The sequence below is a fragment of the Pagrus pagrus genome (assembly GCF_965226575.1).
Source record: "Pagrus pagrus genome assembly, chromosome: 2".
NCBI lineage: Eukaryota > Metazoa > Chordata > Actinopteri > Spariformes > Sparidae > Pagrus > Pagrus pagrus.
In genome coordinates this window covers 9,626,202-9,649,520 of record NC_140186.1, presented here as the reverse complement: position 1 = coordinate 9,649,520, position 23,319 = coordinate 9,626,202, and the positions used below count along the sequence as shown (strand labels likewise).

The window sequence follows — 23,319 nt, the reverse complement described above, 5'->3', positions numbered from 1 at the left end:
GAAAGCATGGGAGCATATAAAGCCTTCAGACAGCTACAGTGCCTCAGTCTCCTTATGTATGTTTTACCTGCTCCACCTGTGAAAGAGTGACTGATGTAACTTTTATGTTGTGTATAAACTTTTTTTTTTTTAGGCTGTCGAGGTTGAGTTAACAGCTTATGTCGTACAGGTGCTGGAAGGACTTGAAAACGCTTGAAAAGTGCTTGGATGTTGGATAAAGTGCTTGAAACTGCTTGAAGTTGTAACTGCATTACTTTCAAGATAAATACTTTTATTGGCTAAGCCAGTTGATAGGATGCCAAGTCTATTTACAGTCAGGTGAAACATGAGGCTTTTCTGTGCTTTCCTCTAATGTCATCCCTCTGTAGAATGACATCACCAAACATAATTTGGGTTGTTTACAGCATGTAACTTCTGATTTAATGTGATGAAGTGAAATAATGATTTTGTTTGATTGTATTTATGTAATGTGTATAAATATGTCATTTACCACAGCTGCTAGGTGCTTGAGAGCTTAACACGGCGCTTGAAAATGCTTTAAAAGGGCTTGAATTTGACTACAGAAAATATGTAGGAGCCCTGAGTTAAAGGATAAGTTCACACAAAAATGCAAATTCAGTCATCTACACAGCCTCATGTGGACGGGAAGTCAGGTGAAGTTTCATAGTCACCAAAACATTTCTGGAGCTTCACAGCACAACAGCATGTCGATGGGGACTTTTTCTTAAAGGTCCTTTTTGTGAGAAAAGTTGATTTTTGTGTCTCATTCCCCGATTGGTCAAAAACTGACACTTTGGGATGGCAGCCAACCCATCTCAGTTTTTGATGAGTTGGGAGTGAGACTTTTCTTACAAATTGCACCTTTAAAACGTAAGACAACGGAAAATATCATAAAATGATTCCACACAGCTCATCTTCGGAAACTCTGAGATCCCTCAATGATGTGAAAAGACATTATTTACACTCTTTTAAAAGCCAAAATCTTCACCGCAGCTGCCAAGCTGTATGGAGCCAACTTTTGTTCAGTTATTATCAGTTATCAGTTATTTAGGAGAATGCTGTAATACAGTTTTGCTGTAAACCTCCAGAGATGTTCTGTGGATGACTAAAACCTCACCCAACTTTCCATCAGCATGTGGGGGAGTAGATGATGACTGAATTTTAGTTTTTTGGGTGAACTTATCATTAAAGTTCAAGATTTTCATGAATCTCCAACTAAACAAACTTTTATTCATTCAGAAGTTTTGCTTCAGACTTAGTAGAAAGAGTATTTCATCTCATGTTGTAGTGACACACCCTGGAGCTGCAGCAAGCCGGGGACAAGTCTGGTGATATTTTATATCATTAACGTCAAGTATTGTCTGTATTGCTAAAACCCATCAGGGAGCCACAAGCATTTCACTGGGTCACATGTTCCCTCATTAATCCGAACATGGGAACTGTAGTTTATTTTCCTTTCATTTTCTCCTACCTAGTCCCCAGACAATACAGCTCTGACTGTCTCAGAGTTCATGTCTCTGTGTTTATGTCTTTTGAAGATGGAGGTCTTGTATTCCAGTTTTTGCAGCTTTGTTTGATAGATTAGTTATTGCTGTTTTTTTGATAGTTTAGGAAAGGAAGTTATTTGAGTGGCCGTCCGTGACTTCCCAAATCCTTTTGTTCTTCACAGTCAGGCCTCCAGACTCCCAGAGTTTTGGTTGATTAATTCTGGTATTATTTGTAAAACAAAAAATAATTTATTTTTGCAAACTTGTTCTCGGATGGCATCTTTTTTGTGTGTTGCTGGACGTCAGTGACCCAGAAAATGAACGTTTTTTTAAACCTTGTAACCATCCGTGATGTGTTTCAGTAGGAATGTGGTTGGAGCCGAGTGCAACAGAGAAGGAAAGTCAGAACGTATTGAGAGATTGACTTGTGAATTGGATGGTTTCTGTCTTTTTATGGGCTTTGTGGAAAAATAACAAAAATATATAACACCAGCCTTGTTCTATATGAAAGTAATCAAGCAATAACAGCTTTTTTCAGGTTGCTATTTAAGTTTCACCACTTGTAACATCAATTATGTGCACAGCCTGTTTCTTAATGTTTTCAAACTTCTCTCTTCAGTTGGCTGATTTTTACTGCACATTGCCGCCACCAACTGTCACCCTGTGGTACTGCGTGTAACAGAGATATAAATGTGTATCACGTCACCTTTATGCTTGGAGTGAAATATTGGAAAAACTCCGCAGTGTACCTTTAATGGTCATGAACGGGATTCCCTTTTCAGTCCTCAACTTTTCTGTCAAGCCGAAAGGAGAAAATAATTAGGAATATTTCATCTACCAGCTGGATTTTATTAGCAATACAGCCCCCGTAAAATCATCCAACAAATGCTAAGATATTGTAGAAATACTTAGGTCCAAGAGTGTGCATTGAATTTGATATTAACATGAATAACATATAAGATTTACAGTTTTATTACATGTATAAACATATCAGGAGTCAAACTCATGTCTTCAATCCAAATCTGTTCCTAATGTTGTATCAAAGGCAAACTAGAGTTTGTGATCATGTCCTGCGCACACTTCCCGACACGTTCCTGATGTTTTCTAAACTATATATGCATAAATTAACTTTTTTTTTGCATCACAGAAGAGGTTTACATATACATGGCTATTAAAATTAGCGAGTTGGATGTAAGGCAGCAATCACCAACTCTACTGAGTCTACCTACAGTAACTTGAGTTTAAATACGTCACTGGCTCCTAAAACAACAAATAACTGGAGGAAAAAAAAGGCCTACATGCCCGGCTATGTTCATAACTCTTGAAAATTAGCACCACTGATGGAGAACGTGAAGAAAGAAAGAAGGAGAAGAAACCAAATGTGATGGTGGGTGAGAAAAAGCTGACTTTATAAAGCAAAGTGGATGTTGGCCATTTTACAGCTCTCATACAAAAGGCTTACAAAAACACCACAGACGCCAGACACACACACTCACTCACTCACTCACACACTCACGCACACACACACACAAACAAAGTGTTCTCACACCAGCTGAAAGAGTGGATGACATGGAGGTGACATGTGATGGGTGAATGATAAAACAAAATATATCTTAAGGTGCTTCAACAATTGTTTTTTTGTCGTCAGTGTCCATCCTATGTGAAACACGTAAAATGAGAAAGAAAATAACATAAATCACATTCACTGAGCATGACAAGATACGATGGAAATTGCCAATAATTCCTAGTATAGTATATAACTACATAACACAGTGACAACTGGGTTAAAAGATGCCACCAAAGTCTAGTGGAAAAAAACTGCAGTTACATGACTGAAGTCTCTGATAAAATGCCGTCTCATCCTGCATCTGGCTTAAATAATTCAACATAAAACATCATGACAACCGGCATTAATCATAGCCCATCAACTATAGTGTTACTGACAATTATATTTTACTTGACAATAAAAAAAACAACCCTTCAAATATGTTTGTGTCATTTCCATCCCTTCTAAAATCGTCTCATAACACAGTTCGACCAGCACTTGTCCTCTAATAAATATAATACCTAAAAGGTCGGTGACCTTTTTGCATACACTTTCCAAACATGACCAATATACCCAGAAGCCCCACAGTCCTATTAACCTCTAATGTGAAAAATCTGGAGTGAAATTTTGAGATAAAACAAACACGAAATTGTGTTAAAGTTTTGTTAAAGTGCATCAATCCTAGTGTGAAGATGTTCATGAAGAAACATTTTGTGTTTTCTAATCTTAAACTTTAGATCTATCAGGTTTAGACAGCGAGTACACCAGCGTCAATGATGTTTTTTTGCCACTTTTACATAATTTGAGATAATGATGTGTTTCTGGACAAATATATACCCAAATTCTTCTGAGTCGATCAATACCTCGGGTAACACGTAACATTGATACACGCACAGTCTTTTCTGTGGGAAGTAACATCCTTTTACCTGAAATATCGGCTGCATGGCTGCAATCCCTTCAACACAATTCATATACAACAGACCTGCTGACAGAATACTGTTTTTACAACACTCTCTGCTCCGTCTTTGGGGATATTTGTGATTGGACAGTGAAATTAAACGTAACAGGTGTTTTTTTAAATGTGCGGAAATAAAAAAATAAGGTGATAGTTGTGATCTTACTGCCCTTTAACAGAAAGAAACGCACCAGTGCGGTGTCGTTTTCTATCACTGAATGTTTGCAAAGTTCCTTTGATATCCTTCCAACGCTGTGAAAAGTTAAAGGTCACTGACTGGAGCACAAAGTTTGGGTTCTCCATGATAGAAAAATAAGGATAAAAAGACAAGATTAAAAAAACAACATTATCTTTATAGAAGTCTTCCATTAAAGATGGCTAGTTAGAGCTAAATGTTCTGTCTGTGTGAAGCCGACAAGCCACACATACACGCAAACACATAAATGTGCGACACGTCTCGAGGGACGGTGTGAGCGTAGGGAGGTGGCGTCCTGCGGGTGCTGTGCTGAGGGCGATGAACGTGTCACAGAAGGGGGCGGGGCCAGCGGTGGAGGAGCCTGGAATCATCATTATAGCTGCTTCACGTAGTTTCCTGGGAAGGTTCCAAACAACTTGCTCCTCCGAGAGGTCCCTTCAAAAACAAAGAGCGATAAAAGGAAACGGTCAGTGCTTATAACTCTCGCTGAAACTCGGCGGCAGTTATCACTAATATTATTCCAGCTCACTGCAGTCTGGACATCAGCCAAACCTGGAGATCAGACTGAAACACATGAAAAACATCTTTAGAGGGCAGAGAATGTAAATATTGGCATGATTAGCAGATTCTCAGAGTCACTGAACTTTAACTGTGAGGTGGTAACATACAGTATGTGCTGGGATCACAGTGCCATCTAGTGGAAAATAAGGTTAAATACGCCAGATTTGGATGGACATCTACCTACTGAACACAAAGGATTTACTTGCCTTCTCTCTGTTGTACTGCTCACTCAAGTCCTCTACTGCATGTGTTTTTGTTTTTTGTGTTTGAAGCAAAACATCAACTCAATTTTTTTGGGAATAGAAAACCCAGAACTCCCTCTTCTTACCAACAAACCAGCCATCATCACACTTCTCCATCACATCCACGACGTCGCCCTCCTTCAGCTCCAGCTCATCCTCGTTGCGAGGCATGTAGTTGTACACGGCCTGGTACCTGTGTTGGAGAACGCGACGGTGAACTCACATCCACGATAATGCGGCAGTAACGCTACCTTTCTTTTTCTGTTTAAATTTTATACCCATAAAGTTAATGTGAATTTAAGTTAAACTTGACATTGTTCATTAAGTATGTATTACTTACAGTTACTGCACACATACTGTATACCTTGCTAAGCCTATAGCATAAAACACAAAGCGATCTTAAATAAAGTAAATATCACTTACGGGTCTCCTCCACCTTGAAGTGCGTCCTGTACTAATCGCTGTAGGAAAGACAGAAACAGACAGACAGTTAAAATGTTTGTGAGGCTTTTGGGTTCAGGGTTTCTGGAGGTAGAATGCAAAGACTTGTCTGCTGTTGGTGACAAATTAGGCATAATTTCATAATCGGAGGTGTGACCATTTCCTTTAAAACAAAATAACAAGGCAAAACCAACCAAACACTCAGGCCTCGATTGAGCAGAAAGACTAAAAGGAAAAATCACACTGCATTTGAAAAACAGCAAACTTTACTTTACATGCTATAGGACATGTAGTGAATGATGTGTGTATTTCTAAAGATTTCCTTCCTGCACAGTCAGATCATGGTTGAATGAAGACATGCCCCCCTACCCTTCGACCTCTAATGGAGGACAGATGGGACCTCCGGGACAAGATGGGGCTACGAGGAGGTTTACCACCCACAAGTGGATCCTGCTTAACAGGCAGAAAGACCAGAAGGAACACAACAATAATCTACAACAATAACTGAGTCAGCAGGCTTCACTATGAGCTGAACACACAAGCAGGGAGGCCAATAACGTGCTGTAAAATGTCACCCAACATGCCGATTGCATTGATAATCCACCTCAACATAGAAGAATACAACCTACACGAGCAACACACCGATTCAAGAAGGTTCTCTGTACAATTCATGTTAGTAAGCCACGGCTGCAGCAAACAAGTATTTTCCTCAGTTGTTAATCTGTTGATTCATGTCTTTTTTAAATCTATAAATAGTGAAAAACACCCATCACAATTCACAAGAGCCCAAAGAAACATCTTGAAATTGTGTTTAGTTAATTTTACACTGACTACGTTTACATGCACAAAAATATTCCAGTGCTTTGAAATGCTGGGCTTTGCAATATTTGTGCATATCCAAAAACGTGTTCACATCAAAGTCTTTTATAATGTTTAAAAACAGGTGTGTTGCCTATTGATCTTCGATTCCTTTCCTCGTCTCCTCTCCTCGCGCTTTGGTCCCTTCCAGATGAGGAGGCGAGAAAGAGACAAGAGTCAAGGCAACACATGTTGTGTGCTGAATGTGCTCAACTAAATACGACGTGGCACAGCTGCATCATCCTAAACGTAAAAAAGCATCTGCTCTGCTCCCACCACGGCCTGTGTGGAAAACAATCCCACATAAGATACATGTGCATCCGCCCTCAGCTCCTCCAGCGAGCCTCCTCCCTCCTCAAAATGCATTTCAGGAATTGAGACATCCTTCAAAATGGCTGTTTGAGATCAATTTCCAGGTCACATGCAGGAGGATGGAGGAGAGGAGACACGGAGGCACACAATAGAGAAATGAGAACAGCCTGTGGGCTTTCATTTGTGCGTGCATCACTACCCCAGCCTGATGGCTAGTCGGTTTGTGTAAAATGCATCCACGACAACACACAGAGCTGACCGTAAACAGGCTAAAGGCGATGTGTCACAAAACTGTGGTAAAAACCCAAATTGAGTGTATTCTAAATGCACAGCTATGTTCAGAGAATGCTCCTAAAACCTGGCAAATATCGGTATATCCCACTTATCCTAATCAGAAAATACTGCATTCAGAATAAGGCCAATTTCCGAATATCCAAAATGAATATCCTGTTTATCTGCGTATCAAATAAGGAATATTGTCATATTCTGAATAAACTAGTGTGCATGTAAATGTAGGCATTTATATGAGGCAGAGAACATTATCACGGCATTTTTCCTGCATAGACAACATAAACAAATAATCAGATGAATCACACGAATCACAAAATGTCGTCCATTAATATTCTGTCAGTTGATTAGTTGACAAAGTTTTTCAACCACAGTTTCAGCTGTACTAACATTAACGACACAAAAGTTAGAGGCGGGTATTATCAGATGAGCTCCAGTCGTAACCCTTGGCACCACAAACACGATCTAAATCAACGGCATCATCTCCACAGTGCAGCTTTACCTTCACCTTGGGAGACCTACGTCCTGGATGGGGTACAATGGGGGGAGTAGGGGGAGAGCGTGGAGTGGTGAGGGGAGGAGAGACAGGTTTATGGGAAGACAAGGCAAGAGGGGAAACAGTCACTTCTGAGTCAGGGCATGATGTGACCGGATGAGAAAGACAGGGAGTGACTGAGACAGAGCGCTGTGAGGGAACATTCGAAGATGAGGGAGAGGAGTGCAGGGGAGGAGGTGAGACAGGTGGAGAGGGAGAGACTGGAGGGAGGGGTGACGTCATGAGGCGAGGAAGGGATGGGGGCCGAGGGGAGACAGGGGGAGAGGGAGGGATGGTGTGATGATCCTGCTGTTGTGACCGTGAGAAAGAAGATGAAGGAGGAGTGAAAGAGGAAGTAGAAGATGACGAAGGAGGGGGAGGTAAGGAGGTCAGAGGTGGTGGTATGGAGGGCGAGGGGAGGCCGGGGTGAGGAAGCTGTGTCAGAGTGGAAGGAGAGACGTCAGCCTATGGAGGTAATGACACACACATCAATTATGAAGCTGAATCACTGAAGCTGAATGCTGATGCTGATGGCTGTATTTGACAGAGCCTCGGCAGAGACATGGAGGAAAATATTTTACATTGAAGATTTATTTCTTTTAAATTCCTACTTTTGAGTGTTATTCTAAGAAAACTTTAGCGTTATCCCAAGAAATGTTCTGCTCATGTCCCACCACGATAAATCCTTCAAAAAGCGATTAGCTAAAGCAGCTTGTCTTTTAAGAAGCGATAGCGTCAAAAAATAGTTCTCCTAACAGGTACAGTAAAGTGTCGGACATGTCCCTTAACTGCTCACTATAAAATAAATTATTTGGTGTATTATACAAGTAGACGAAGGAGGAATCCTCGAAAGAACCATTGTCATTTAATGCGCCAACAAATCTTGAGTTGTAAACAGCAGGTGATCCGTGCCGTACAAAATATTTTATTACCTGTGCCTTCCAATGAGAGTGGGCATGTTTGTTAAAAAATGCTCTGTGCCGTGCGCGCCATCCTGCTGCTTTTCACAAGCACAAGTGATTTTAGATATAAGACGTAGTGATTTTGAACTTCCCGTGGGAGGAATAAACTTTTAAGAGTCCATTCTTAATTAGGAGCTCTGTTTTTGCTGTCTATTGTCTCCGACTGTTGTCTCTAGTCCTGTCTCTCATCTGTGTGTTTATCTGTCTGACAATGCACAGATGTGATTGGCTGAGTAGCATCACATGAAGTATTAGCAACACATGCAATTGGTCTTTCAGTTTCCTAGGCTGCTGGGAAGTTAAAATAGCACTGTCAAAAATGAAATAATTCTCAATAATTGATCAGTTATAGGTCCGAGTCTGCCTACTAGTGATCTTGGCGGGATCAACCCCTCATTCAGGCTTACCAAATATTACTAAGTAACACAAGGACACCGAACATCAAACTCCTTAAAGAGAATACAGAAGTTGGTCTGTTTTTCTTAGATTTAAAATATTTGCCTCCATCTCAATTCCAGGGCGCTGTAATGTTTGCAAACTCAACAGATGCAGCTCACACCATGCTCTACCTGTGGACTGAGTCTCTCATTTAAACCTTTAATGTCCTCCTCTTTGTCCTCTCTAGTTTCGTCCTCTTCCTCAATGAACAACTCAGTAAATCCCCTTCCTTTCACCGATGGTGGTCTCTGAGACTCGACGGGCGGCTCACTCAAAGTTTTTGACCGCCCTTCCCACGTGATGGAAAGAGGCTCCATCGTCACAGGCTTGTGAAACAGCACCTCTAACTGAACGCCGCCTGCCGAGTCGCTGGCTGGGGACACCGTTGTGGGTTTCACTGCTGGCTGATGGGATTCTTCTGACTTTAGCTTAAACCTGCACTTTGATTCATTGGTTGGTTTAGCTGGTGGGAGTTCTACAGGAGATAATATTGAAAAGTCATCTGTACTAGTGCAATCATCCAGGATCATGGACAACAGCTCATCATAAGGGTCTTTAACATGCAGCTCAATATTGTGGATTTTGCTGCTTTTGTTTTCTTGCACATTTAACTTGTGCTGCAGAGTAACGTGTGTGGGTGATTTGATTGGCTCTGGCACTGTGCAGTACAACACCTCTGGCTTAGAAACACGTGAAGTTTGGGCTATTCCTTTGCCAGTGTCATACTGCAGTGAGGAGTCTGGCACTGGAGAGCTAAATGAAGAATGAGGAAGGGGAGGAGGAGGAGGCGGGGAGAAAGGCAGGGTAGCTTGGGTGTGACCTAAACCCTGTCTCCCTTCTTTAAAAGGAGGAGTTCTGGTATATGTCTGGGCTGGCAGGGCAAAGCCTTTATGTGAGGGCACAGGTGAGGGTGCCTTAGGCTCCTGAACCTTTAGGAAAGGTGCAAGGTCAGCGGGGAGAGGTGGTGGTGTGGGCGGTACAGGGGTGGTTGTGAGGGAGCGAGCTGGAGTGGGTGCTGATGAGTCCAGTGTGAGGGACAGCCACTCATTGGTGATAGCTTGCAGGTCAAGCCTTCTCAGCGGAAGGTGAGGGGAGGGGAGGTCACGAGTTGTGGAGGATGGGGGTAGATGGTAGAAGGGCTCCATGAAGGTAAAGTGAAAAAGAAGGAACAATGTAATTTATAAAAGAGGAAGAGAAAGTATTTTGTGTATTTTGTATGTCATCTGAGGGCTAAACAGAGCTTAAAAGCTGTATTTTTATTCATTATGCAGATGATGTGTTTACTTATTTATTTAAGTATTTACGAGGAAGTAAAATGTTTGTTGGTATTTGTGATGTCGCCAACAACTAACACTGCTGTCAACGAATTTAAACAAATAACCTAAAATAAACAAAGCAGTCAATTTACTTATAAAGCAGCTCAAAGTGCTAAATTCCTTGAATTTCAAAACAAATTGCTGCTAAGAAATTTTTACCTCTATTGTACCGTTTTTACTGTCATAATGTGTGTGTAGTGGTTCCCCTACCTTGATGGGTGTAGAGCTCGGTGTCCTGGCGCCAGGGTAACCATGTGGGTCTATGTGGTGGGTGGAGCTCTTGGACGGAGAGCGCTTGACAATGTCAACATATGACACAGGAAAGATGCCCTGTTTGGTTGTGTCTGGGATCTTCCCCTCATACCAGTTCTGGTCCACCTGCCTTATCACAACCACTCTCTCACCCTACAGACACGCAACACACCCAGAATAAACACATGATTTTTAACTGCAATACAGCACTGTTAAAACAAATAAAAGTCCACAGTACTGACCATTATACTCGCCTGCTATTGTTGACTTGCTCAGGTTGTGTTCATCTCGTTAAAATTTCCATTTTTGTGCTTCTACAATGGCTAAGTATGCTGCGTAGCTAAGGTTTTGTTTTGTTGTTTGTCTGTTTTATGTGTTTATTTTGAATATTCATGACTTTGTTGTGCCATAGATACAGAGCCTGCTGCTGTTTTATTTTGAAAATTGACCGAAAGCTCTCTTCCCTTTCTGTGTCTGACTTCCTGTCTGGCTTGATCTGCCATGTGAAGCTTGACGTGGCTCCTGAGTTTATACATCACTTCAAAGTCTAACTAATACATTCAAAACAGTATAGCTCTTCAGGAAATTCAAGGTTTCTTCATAATTATAAATTATTGTAAACCATTATTTAACCTTTTTTTATTGACACAAAAATACTACCTTTCTAAGAGACAGCTCCACATTAGTATCAGCATTGAAGTTGTAGCGAGCTACTCCCTCTCCGATCTCTCTGACATGTGCTGGTGGAGGTGGACGAATGGGCTGCTGCTTCTCTGTGGACGGCATCCTCTGTTCATGTGTGTTGAAGAAGGAGAAAAACCAGTCAGGCAAACTAGGGCAGAAAAAGATGCATGTCTACAGGACTCACATAGTGTTTCTCAGTCGCACACTTACTTCTACATATGACATGGGGAATATCCCAACCCGTCCGCGGTGCTCCCCTTCATACCAGTTGTTGTCTATCTGCCGGATGATGTTCACTGAATCGCCCTTCTTAAATGTCAGCTCCCTGCAACATGTTCATGTCAAAAAAAGTGCCAGCACTGACCGCCTCAACCAGCACAGCACATTTCATTTAAACAACATCAGCTACAGAACTTCAGCCACAGAAGCAGAATGAAATAAGAGAAAGTACAACAGAAAAGCTTTTTTCATGCTTATATTTAAAGACTGGAAACAATAAATCAGTTAAAGCCATCCAGGTGTGGTGGTAAAATGTGACAATGAAATTATCTTTTGAAAGAAAAGAAACTTTATGCAAGATATGCTTAAGAATCTGAAGAATGCAATGAGTCGAGATGCGCTGATATGCAGTTAGGCATTCATGCTTTAAAGCTTGGCTTCCTTCTGCGTGCGTTGTGCATTTACTGTACTCACTTAGCTGTCTGTGCCTTAAAATCATAAATGGCTCTCGCGGGCTGTTTCTGATGGAGGAGAGAGAACAGAATAAGTTGTGTCATCTGTTTATGGGAGACCTAAGAGATGGGAGTGAGAAAAAGAAAGCCGGCAAAACATAAAATATAGCTTTTGAATTTTTGTGAGAAAATGTACATGTGCTGTGGTATCTTCAAGCTGAAGACAAAAAAAAAACAACAACCTGAAAAATATTTTTATGGTGTCAACCAATTGTCACACATTATTAAGGTGTACTTTAGGTGTATTTCTTAATTATCTTTGAATGGTTTAGTGCTACTATAGAAGTGCACACTGGTGTTGAGAACACTAGCAATCAGTTTCACTGTTGTACCTCTCTGTCAGGAACCGATCTTCTACTCTGGGGTGTGAGGCGTCCATCCATGCTGGAATAACACCTGGAGACATCCTGGTCTGTGTTTAGCAGAGACACATGAACATGTCACAGGAGTTACCATGGCAACAACTATTACACCACATGCATGCTCACAATACAAAAATGTGCTTTGGGAAAATACAGAATGGTACAGGCATGATGTCATTCCAACAGGTAAATAAGGGAATGAAGGCTTGGAGTCAAAAACAGGTGTGTTTTATTTCCATTTAAAAGGAAAAAACATGGTGAATGTGGTTCTCACAATGTGACACATGCAATCCTACAAAAAAGCTCAAAACACAAAATGAAACAAGGGGAATACAGCCCAAAGGTATGATACAACCATTAACAAACATGAACATACAAGCAGATGGCTTGAGGGAAGGAATGATAAAGGGATAAAAACGTTATTTCATCAAACTGCAAAACAGACAAACAATACAACAAAAACAATAATCAAATTAAAAACAAACAGAGGGATATTTACATTTATTTAATCCAACCAGAGTAATATACTGTAAATTCTCAATTATTTTGTTAAATTCATTTGAGACACCTGCCCACTGAGCAAAAACATATCCAAAAGACGTCAATTCAACGTCTGTGATGTCTACTCCATGCAGCGATAGCTAGAGGGTGGATCCAACCCTGAGCCTCAACCTCAGACCCTGCATGAGGCATGCACTTTAGGAGGTGACCCATTTATGAGCTTTATCAAATACCATGTTTTGGTCATCCAAACGTTGAACATTAGTCTACCTGATGAAGGTTGGATAACCAAAATTTATAATAATACTGTCAAATAATTTTATTGCAAAGTTTCAGATTAATAGCCATACAGCAGGTCGAGTGGCATAATTCTCCCATTTTAGTAGCAGACCTTTAATGTGAAACAAAGTGTTTAGTTTCACTGTCAACAGCTTACCACAGAATTAAAGAATGGTTGTTACTTGAATGTCAGGTTTAGCTTGAGAGTTTACAGCAAACAGGTGTCAAATAAATATAATAAAAAGAACAGTAACGAATGCATCGACTGACCAATGAGGGGAAAAGGGCAACATGACCAAACAATACCGAAAGAGACATTGAGGTAAATGTATGTGGATTCATTTGGAGTGGATATGCATGCATGTGTCTATGTTTATGTATAAAAAAAACTATACGTAAGTGGCTATATGAACAAGTGCACATGAACATAATTGAGGTGTGATGCGTGTATTATCTCCACCTGAATAACAGAGACCATTTCCATTGCCCTGCTCCTCGCCATATTCATTATTGTTTGAGGTGTCTGAGTGGCGTCCGTAACAGGCACTGATTGGTGACTGTAGCCGTGGTGACTGTAACTGTGGTGTTGGGGGATCCCCTCTATATGAGGCATACCCAGTGGGACTCCCATCTGGGTACAAAGATGCAGAGGAGTGACCCCCCTGCAGACAACCCCTCCTCCCACGCAATGAGGAGCTTCGTTCAGGCACATTTGGGAGCAGTTCGGCCAGTATTCTTCTCAGGATGCTGTCATCAGGTGCCCTACTGCCTCTGTGGCCTCTCTCTGCTTGAATGTGCTCATATATGTCTCTCAAGGCTGCATCTAGTGCTTCATAAATGGCCTGTTTGGACTTGGGTCTGCTACCTCGATCTCCGCCTTCACTCCTTCGTCTGGAGGTAGGTGGTGAGCCCTTTTTCCTGCGGAAAGGCACTGGGCTGACCAGGAAGGCCAGCTTGGACATCGCTTGCTGGGACTGTGAGCTCTGGATTTGGGAATGGCTCTGCTGTGAAGGTCTCTGGCGCTCCTGGCGTGCTCGTTCTCTCTCGTGGCGTAGCATTGTTGTAAAACGGGTATAAGAGGCTGGGCAGCGGCCTTTGCAGGTGCTGATGAGGTGGCGGTGTTGGTAGCCTTGGTTCTGGCCTATACTTTGGTGACCAGGGTGGTGGTGGTGATGGTGGTGGTGATGACGGAGGTGGTGGTGGTGATGGATGGTGGAAGAGCCATACAAGCTCTCAGAAGAGGTTAGTGAGCAATGGTCAAAGTCACTCTCACTGCAAAATGAGGAGCCCTCCACCTGGATAAAGTCACTGAGGTCTGACGCGACAGCGTCTTGTTCACTGTCAGAGTAGTCTGGGTTGGCTTGAGAGCTTCGGGGAACAGAAGGAGCAGGAAAGGACCGCCCACGACTGGGCTCGGGGCCAACTCGAGGCTGGCCCTCAGGTGGGCTACGAGGTCGATGCAAGTGATCCATGGTGTGGGGTACTGTTCCACTGTTGCCGTTGTTATCTTCCTCAAGTAAAGACTCTATGGAAAAACGGCGTTTAGGAAAACTGGGTGTGCAACCACCACCACTGCTGGCTCGAGATGATGAGCCACCTGGTGTGGTAGTGCCTGAAGGCAACTCACCATCTTCCAAGTTAGGCATGGATTTGGACTTCTTAATAAGGCGCTCATATTCGGTAATGCGGTTTGGCACCATATCACGTGGCACTTCCACGCCCCAGGAGGGTGTCCAAGGAGAGAGGCGATGCCGATGCAGGTGAGGTTGGCGCTCTAGGTCCAGGATGCGAGCACGGACAGAGCGGATGACTTCAGATGGGATGAGCTGAGCTCTGTCAATCTGGTGCATCTTACGATAGAGCTGGAGAAAGCCCGGTGAATCATGTGCCCGTCGCCGGTGGGGGCGAGTCAATGAGCATGTGGAAGTGGAGCCAGTCGAACCTGAGGGATTCCCATCACAGACCAGTGACCCAGCACTTTCTGAGCGCGTGGCGTTTCGCCTGCCTGAGCCAGAATGCCCATCATTGAGTAAGTCATCACAGCTACGTGATTTGAGCTTGCCAGGGGAGGGTGGTACCTCCTCCGCACTGCTCCATGTCTCAGGATTCTGGCGTTTTTTCTGCCAACTGTTCTTACAATAGACAGACTGCTTGGAGGAGGAGCTGCCGTCCTGGCTGCCATCCTCGTGGCACTGGTCAGGGTCAGAGGGGACAGGGGGCAGACAGGGGCCCTGATAAGACCCTGGGGAGGTCAGACTGTTTGAATACATGTTGCATGCGTCCCCACCTTTCAGATGTCCAATAAAGAGCAGCGTGGTGAAAAAGAAGAAGGAGGAAAGCATGTTAAGCAGTAATACCCAGCAAAAAGGTGGAAGAGCTGGGGAGAGGAAGAAGAATTAGTAGAGAAAAGAGGGTAGGGAAAAAAAGACGACCCGATGCTTTTTCTTCAGACTTCGACCAATACCAATCAGAGACACTTATGACCAAGACAGACTGACTTTATATTGAGGAAAACACAAGAAATATTCTTTGATTTTCTGGCGATGTGGTAAGTACAGTACACACATATGAAAGTCTGGGGAAAAGCAGGGAATAGAGAAACACAGAGAAAAGAACACCGAGTGAAAAGGAGATGTTGTACGTATGTGTGTGTACCTTTGGCTCTGGAGGGTGAGGATGGTGAGGAACGAATCACAGGTTTCTTTAGGCTGCTGCTGGGTCTGTAGGCATCCACTGGTTTAGGGGAAGTTGCAGCTCTGTTCTGAGACTGAGCATTCACTTGGGAACTTGATGGCTCAGACTTCCTTCTCTTCCTGTAGTCGCTGGCAGCACTGCAACACAGTCAGACATCAATGACAAGTGCTTTCAGAGAACTATGCACTGGTGAATGTGGTTACCACCAGGTCATTTGAATTTGAGGTACCACAAGCGTCTTGTGAGCATATTCTATTTTAATTTATTTCCTGTATCATCAAACCCAGTATAGACCAAAATATAACAAACCTCACTATAATAAGCTTCTCTGAATGAAGTGAAAACACTATGAAACACTTTTTAGTAAAGAGTCAAAGGTGAAGACAAATTAACTATACATTTATTGCTACTGTAAGACAGAAATCAAGTTTCTTTTCCAATTTTTGAGGATTTTCATGTCTAACTTATACTGAAGGTTTTTATAGTCATACATGGAAAGAGAGAATGTTACAGTCTTTGGCATTAGTAAATCATTTTTTAAGAATAGCCAATCTCACCTTACTATAAACTAGGCCATTATCTTTGTGTCCGAAAGATGAGACAACAGAGTTACCGTAACTTCTCTGATTCAAAATGTCTAAAAAGTAATGGGCTTTCTATTCAGACGAAAGCCACTCAATGTCACTTAAAAGAATTACATGGCCTATTCATCACATCCCATTTCTGCCCTTTCTGTTCAGCGAGGAGAATGCGACTGAATAAGCAGGCCGCTCCTGAAAGGGACTAGGACAAGGAGGAAGAGTGGGGGTTGAGGGAAGGAGAGGAGGTGAAGGGCAGAATCAATAGGTTTGCTGGGTTAATTTATTCTGGCTCAGTTAGTGGGAGGGAGATGCAAAGCGTCCTGCCTTCAGTGACAAAGGCAAATAAAGACCAAGAATAAACCTTGCAAATCATCCTCAATAGAAGGCACAGAGGCTATTTGCACCAGAGCGGAGGCAAGAAAGAGCAGTTTTGATTCCGTGCTGAATCACAACAAGAGCCACTGCTGCTGAGAGGATGGGGGAGAGGGAAGGGGTTGATGCAGAGGAAAATAAAAGAAACAGAGTTTACCTCGCAGGTCTCTCCGGAGCCTTGTCAGCAGGAGCGATGTGCAGGGATGTCTGAAATAGGGCAGACAACAAAAGGGAAAAGTGAGCTCCGCAAGAACAAAGACTCGAGGCAGAGCAGCTCACAATGCACAGCCTGCATGCGGTTGTTGCTGTGCCACTCTTAAATCGCTCCCCCAGCTTAAGGTGCGGTGGATGCTGGTTCCACATGGCACACCTGACTGAGAAGAGGCATACCGGTGTAAGTGACGAAGATATATCTCTGCTCTCTCGGGCTTCTCTGGAGGATGATGGCAAAGGTGATCTAGCAAAGGATGTTATGAGCTGAGCTCAGGGGGGCAAATGATACCCTGCAAAACCTGGTATGGATCAGCTGGAATGGGTCTTGGTGGTAAAAAGGGTTGATACACTATCATAGCCTCTGCCTCAAAGTCTCTTCAGGGAAAGGCTAAACCATAAACTGCAATCACATGACAATTTTGGAAACATGATTTCAGTGAGATAAATGGGAATGTGAATGTGACTTGTTCCATTGGCAGATTTTTCTTTAACTTGTTTCAAGCAAGACACACCTTGTAACATTGTCTTTTATTAACTCATTTGTTAAGAGCCATTTTTTTCCAGGGTATATCGGTGCTTGTGGGAATGTAAGGAGATTCAAAGATTTTGGAGTTCAGTGATTCGATATACTGTATCTCTCAAATTACATCGTCTCCTAACCTTAAACATGCCTAAACTGTATATGTTAAGCATTTATCCAGTCAAATATCCAATAGAGAAAGAAAAACGATTGACATATGTCTACTACAGTAGGAGAGCACTACTTTCACACAAGTCTGGGTCTTCAGAAACTCTCTTATATAGTTTGGAAAAGATTCAGAGTTTTACAACATTTGGGAGGTGTTTTTGGGATTTGTTAAACATGATATTGAGGAGGCATGTATATAGATTGTGTTAAATGCATAAAAGCAATAAAGTAATGATTAAAAAAAGATCTAGACCTCACTTTCAGAGGAGAAAGATGTTAGCAGACAGCGAAAAGAAATAAAACCAGTGTATATGGTATAACCAGCAGTATTTCATATAATGCCAAGCAATAAGATGAATGGCATTTTGAAGCTACAAGGTCAACAGTCTTCAAAAAGCAGCATCATACTCATTTTGCTGTGGATGGATGGATGGATGGACACTGAAGTGTTGCCACCCTACATTAGACTCATTTGAAGCAATTATATCTTACATTTTTCTTCACAACATAGATTTTGATTCCTGTGATTGGTTAGAAATTGTGAGATAAACAACAATACTGGAACACTCATGAATGTGAGATTACCTCAATGCGCTGGCGAGCGGAGATGTCTGGATTATAATCCAGCCGTTTTTTAGGAGGCTTGAGCCCCAAGCAGCAGCAGTAGTGAGCAGGAGGAGGAGGAGGAGGAGGAGGAATAGAAGGAAGGTGAAAATGAGGTGAAGGAGGAGAAGCAGTGGTGACATCATGGGGAGAAACCAAAAAACAAGAAACATGTGGAGAGAGTGACACCCGTTAGAGAATCTGAGTAACCAGAGATGGACTAGTTCACAAACGTTGCACATGTGCTGTACATGTACAACGCATACATGTGCACACACTCCACACACTTTTACGTACAAACACACACACACACCTACATATAATACACGTTTGTTTATAAGCACATTCTATTGCTGCGTTATTCTGATACTAATCTTATAATAACAATTTAACTACAGTATGTCGATGCTACCAACCTTTATGTCACAAACACACACACACACACAGAAATGTGCCCATGTACCACACACACATGCAGAGTGTGAGAGCAAGCTGTGAAGCAGAAGGCAGAGTGAAGCACAAGCTGCAGTGTTGTGTTTATTTGAGTGCAAAGAATTGTACGATCAAATGCTGTGATTCAGTGCTCGTTTACAAAGTGCAGATAAAGTAGTGTTCACTCAGTCGCTCAGAACTTCTCAGGACTTCTTGTGTCACCTCAATAAACACTCAAACACTGAACATACTGTGAGAGTTTGTCCCAGCTGGACCAATCAGTGCATGTAGGGAAACCACCTACACTCTACGGGCTTATTCAGTGATGTGAAACATTCAAAATATTGCAGGTAGAAATCTCAACTAACAGGCCAACATGACTGTGGGAAGTTATGGCAGTTCCTGATGTGATATTTTTACCTGAACATTTCGAATAAGCCCAACAAATCATCAGCTGATGTCATGGTGACATGACAGAGGCATGTCCTCATGACACTTTGTAAATCAGTCATGGGGTAATTTGATCCCCGATCTGTGGCTAGAGGCAATCCCTGCCCTGAGCCACCAGGATGTTATTACCACCGACATCCAGCAGAGGGCGCTAAAGTATTTAGCTTGAAGTTATGAGGAGCATTCCTCCACCAAGAGTGGAGATGAGCAAATAAACTGGCAGAAATGAATTAATGATAAATTAATCAATAGGCTTAATAATAGGCTGATTAATTGATGCACATTTTAGCATGTGCACGAGATGAAGAGACTGTGCAGACTCAGATTGCTATGTGGAACTAAAGGATAGGATAGTCTTTATCAATAGAAAACTAATTGTTTGCATATTTATAAATGTTATGATATATTGATTGACTGATCTGTGCCGTTTAACCAGGTCATCTAAAGCATAGGGGGCATCTAAAGGAGGCATAAAGTCTTTTGACCTATTTTCTTGCTTATTTTTGGACAAGATCCAATAAGAAACCAACGGAAATAACAACTTCAATACATAAAGGTTTGTGTGTGGACATTTCAGTGCCTGCTAGCCACCAGACCAAAAAACCCAGCAACGCAGAGACATAACACAGCCCGTCACAGGGGTGGGGGGGAGCGTGGGGGGTCACAGCACCCAACAACTACCACATGCCCAAACAACTAGCCCCACCCAGTCTATTGGTGTACACATTAAAAAAAAACATGGGTGGGGTGGAGAGAGTGGGTGTATGCCTATGGCAGGGTTGTGGTTCAGGGAGCAGCTACGGCCCTGACTTACCGGCCGCCCAAACTCCAGCTCGGAAAAGAACTTATACCAAGGCTCGTTCTCTAAATCTATGTCATCATAGGTCTGGAAAAGCATGACAGTGACAGAGAGAGGAGGTAGAAAAGAGACAGAAGAAAGGAAGTGTGGAAAGAAGTGACACACAAAGAGAGACATGGACCTCATGGTTAGGAATGGGCCAAGGTGGCACAGGGAGATGGGCACAGGATGAACCAGGATGAAGATATAGACTGGCTCATGGGGGCGAAGAAGTGATGCGAAAACCCATTTTGTTACAGACGAATCCTGCTAAGAAATCGTGCTTCACCACTTTAACTGGTTTGACAGTTATTCCAAAACATTACGGCATCCATGTTATTTGTCAGACAGCATGTAATAGTGCTATATTATGAGACAATAATTAGACTTGTTTACACTAAATTATCTAACATGCACAGTCCAACATTTGTCACCGTGAGGGACTGAAGAGGCAGACTATTTCAACACCTCGGGCCTTTGGAAAGGATATTCATTCAATTCAAACACATAAATTAACAGGGCTGTGAATCCGATGACAGAATCACATTACCACTGCCTTATTTCTGAGCCAAAGCACAGGTGACAGATAATGAAAATCAGCATGCTACTTTGAGCATTACATATCTAACAGCCAACCTCATTATCCACACCTTTGTGCGGGCTCAGTGGATGGCTCACTGAATTCTCACCGGGAGAACTCATTACATTTAAGAGGAAGAGAAAAGGGCACACACTCAACATCGCCTCCAATAACCCCAGGTGATGCTCATATTGCTTTACATTTTCATCATTGTAACCTGAAATACCTGATCAGCGTTAATGTACTATGATTCTTGTGCTTCTGTGAGTAATTACTTAGAGAACTGGGAAAACATAAAACGCTAAACTGGCCAAACGGATAATATTTCCAAATTGCTCTGTTGTTGAAAGATGCTATAAAAACAAATCACTCACCCTTGTAATCATCCCCAACAGCACCCAGTATGTTTAATAATGGAGGCGTTTTAAAGTCGGATTTCACTAAGAGTTCAGAACTGACATGTCTCTTTCATTTTGCAGCATTTCAGCTGCCACGCAATGTTCAAATACTGTCTAACATCCACCAATTTCCATTTATGTAATGCCTGTGTCATGTGCTTGTACTGTATGTAAGTAGTGTGTAATTTTTAGATGTTTTCTTTGATATTTTTGGTTTTACCACTTACTCCCCTTCCCTCAAGAAGCTTTGCCTTTTGCCAGGCTGTCATTGTACATATGAATTTGTTCTTAATGACCTACCTAAATAAAGGTCAAATAAAAATAAAATAAAAATGAAATGCCTGGCATGTAAATGACGGACAAATTGCCTTTGGGAAGCCAAAATATTATCTCTGCTGATGTCACACGATGGATTATTAGACCCAGCTCTTCCTTTGTAACGCAGATAGATACATCCCATCTGACAGTTTTTTGATTTGATTTGAAGATGTGAGTATTCACATGCAAAAAAAGTAGACAGATAAGCAAAAACAATATTTTCTGCTGTGTATCAAGTTAATTATCTATGTTTATCAATGTTTAAACTCCAACAAGACAAGCCTTCTTTCTACTTGTTTCCTTTTACACACTTCAGCATGTACTAGAGTGAAGAGGCTCGTTCATTTTAGAAGCTTTACTGTTGTTTTAACCGTAGAGATGATGCACCGCTGGTTTACTACACTGTCTGCTCTTTCTAACCCCGTTCCCACATGAAACGGGAGTTTTCACGCCAACTGAAACACTGCCAGGAGATGTTTTGTAGGTGTTGTGGTGTCACATGTCTCCTGCTAAAAAGAGAATTCGGCTTTGAGACAAATGAGTCATCCTGTTAAAAAGTTAAACCTAGAGCGCTCACGCTAGCACTGTAGATGCACACACAAAAGAAAAAAAGAAACAAACAAACAAACAAATAGAGTGCTGGATAAAATACCGTTGTTTACTGTCGCTCATAATTACCCAAATGGACATCTAACAACTCAAGATCAAGATTTTGTTAGGTGCCATTTCTTTCCTTGAAGAGCGGAGAAAAAAATCTAAAAGTACATTCATAAAGAGTCTCAGACAGCAGATAAGCCAGCGTGGGTTCACTTCTACTCTCTCCAGCTTTCTCCTTTTATTGCTACATCAGGAACTGACTCATGCATTACTGCCCTAGGAGAGCTCTCTCCCTCTCTGCAGTCATTACAATAAACCTTGACAAAAACCTTCTCTTGTCAATCTTTCCCCACATAACTGACTCCACTTCTATAACACGGTCTCCATTATCTTCCTTCCTATCCTCCTTATCTCACATACATCATGTCTATTATTTTTTGCCCTCCTTCTACACAGTAATTATCTCTGCTGTCTGCTTTGTCATTCACCCCACACAGAGCGAACAGCCAACACAGCCACTAAAGGATGCAGCGCTGGAAACCTTCGCTTTTAAAACGCCCACACTGTGTCTGGTGGAAAGAAGTCCAAGCAAAAGCCCATATTATGGAAATGTATTTATCAACACAGTAATGTCTAGCAGGTAAAAAAGGTAAATGTGCTCAATTTTTTAATTTTTTTTCTTTTTTTTCCTATTCTATAGCTCTTTCTCTGCCGTGCATCATATTTACACCATAATGCTTCATGTTTGGTTGTTTTCCTCTTCAGAAATGAACTTCTATTTAGCTCCAAAGTGAAGCAGAGCAGCAACGGAACACATCTTTCACTAAACAATAACAAGATTAACTACAACAATAGTAACAGAAATTTATACAGTAATAGAAATAATCTTCCAAGATGTTGGGGCTGAGGAAGTGAGCATCACGTCTTCTAAATGTTATAAAGAATAAACTTCACAGGGCTCACAGGTTAAATATGAAGGAAGGCAGTAAAATGATGAAGGCTACCAACTTTTAACAAACATTTTTAAAACATACTCACTGGTCTTTCCTGTTCCAAAATAGAGGACTTCCCGGGCTCATACTCAAAAATACTCTTGGGCTCTGCACGGTACTTTCGTGTGTCCACTTTTCTGTTGGGAGGTCCCCATTCATTCCTGGTGATTAAAAAAAATAAAAAATTGAAAAATAAAAAACTCTTACATGTTTTTTCATCAAATTTTAATAAATAAAAATACAAGATATATTGAACCAAAAGATTTCTAAATGTAGAAACATGAACAAAATATATCCTAACACGCCATAACTTAATTGAACTATGCACATATTATATCCATTTTATGAGCAATGTATAAAGGTGTTTTGATCTGCAATAGAAATGTTTCACCTGTGCCTACATTGTTTTTTTTTGTTTCTTTTTGAGAATCTTCAAATGCTTAATATGCTCACAACTACAAGAAAAACTATAATCAAAACTTCAAAATACACTATGCTCAAAAGTACTGACTCTGACTATTTATCTCAATCTCTCTCTGACAACTATCAACCTGCTTCTCTGCTCCCCTCCTGCCACTCACTGGCACCACTGTGGGCTGTCACAACAATTTGCTGCA

General features: G+C 41.8%; 1 protein-coding gene across 1 annotated transcript in view; it reads right to left on the bottom strand.

Moving 5' to 3' along the window:
- Positions 1-2,443: 2,443 nt before the first annotated feature.
- sorbs2a (sorbin and SH3 domain containing 2a) overlaps positions 2,444-23,319 on the bottom strand; it is a 50,821-nt gene continuing 29,945 nt past the window's right edge. The window contains exons 13-29 of the mRNA XM_084345388.1: positions 22,749-22,863; positions 19,794-19,865; positions 18,080-18,136; positions 16,751-16,800; positions 15,602-15,777; positions 13,407-15,233; positions 12,137-12,216; positions 11,767-11,813; positions 11,284-11,398; positions 11,050-11,178; positions 10,348-10,542; positions 8,953-9,960; positions 7,389-7,886; positions 5,798-5,878; positions 5,411-5,448; positions 5,074-5,180; positions 2,444-4,619 (exon numbers count right to left, since the gene is read on the bottom strand). Coding sequence (XP_084201514.1) covers positions 4,558-4,619; positions 5,074-5,180; positions 5,411-5,448; positions 5,798-5,878; positions 7,389-7,886; positions 8,953-9,960; positions 10,348-10,542; positions 11,050-11,178; positions 11,284-11,398; positions 11,767-11,813; positions 12,137-12,216; positions 13,407-15,233; positions 15,602-15,777; positions 16,751-16,800; positions 18,080-18,136; positions 19,794-19,865; positions 22,749-22,863 — 4,657 coding nt within the window. The 3' untranslated portion in view covers positions 2,444-4,557. The remainder of the gene's footprint in view (positions 4,620-5,073; positions 5,181-5,410; positions 5,449-5,797; positions 5,879-7,388; positions 7,887-8,952; positions 9,961-10,347; positions 10,543-11,049; positions 11,179-11,283; positions 11,399-11,766; positions 11,814-12,136; positions 12,217-13,406; positions 15,234-15,601; positions 15,778-16,750; positions 16,801-18,079; positions 18,137-19,793; positions 19,866-22,748; positions 22,864-23,319) is intronic.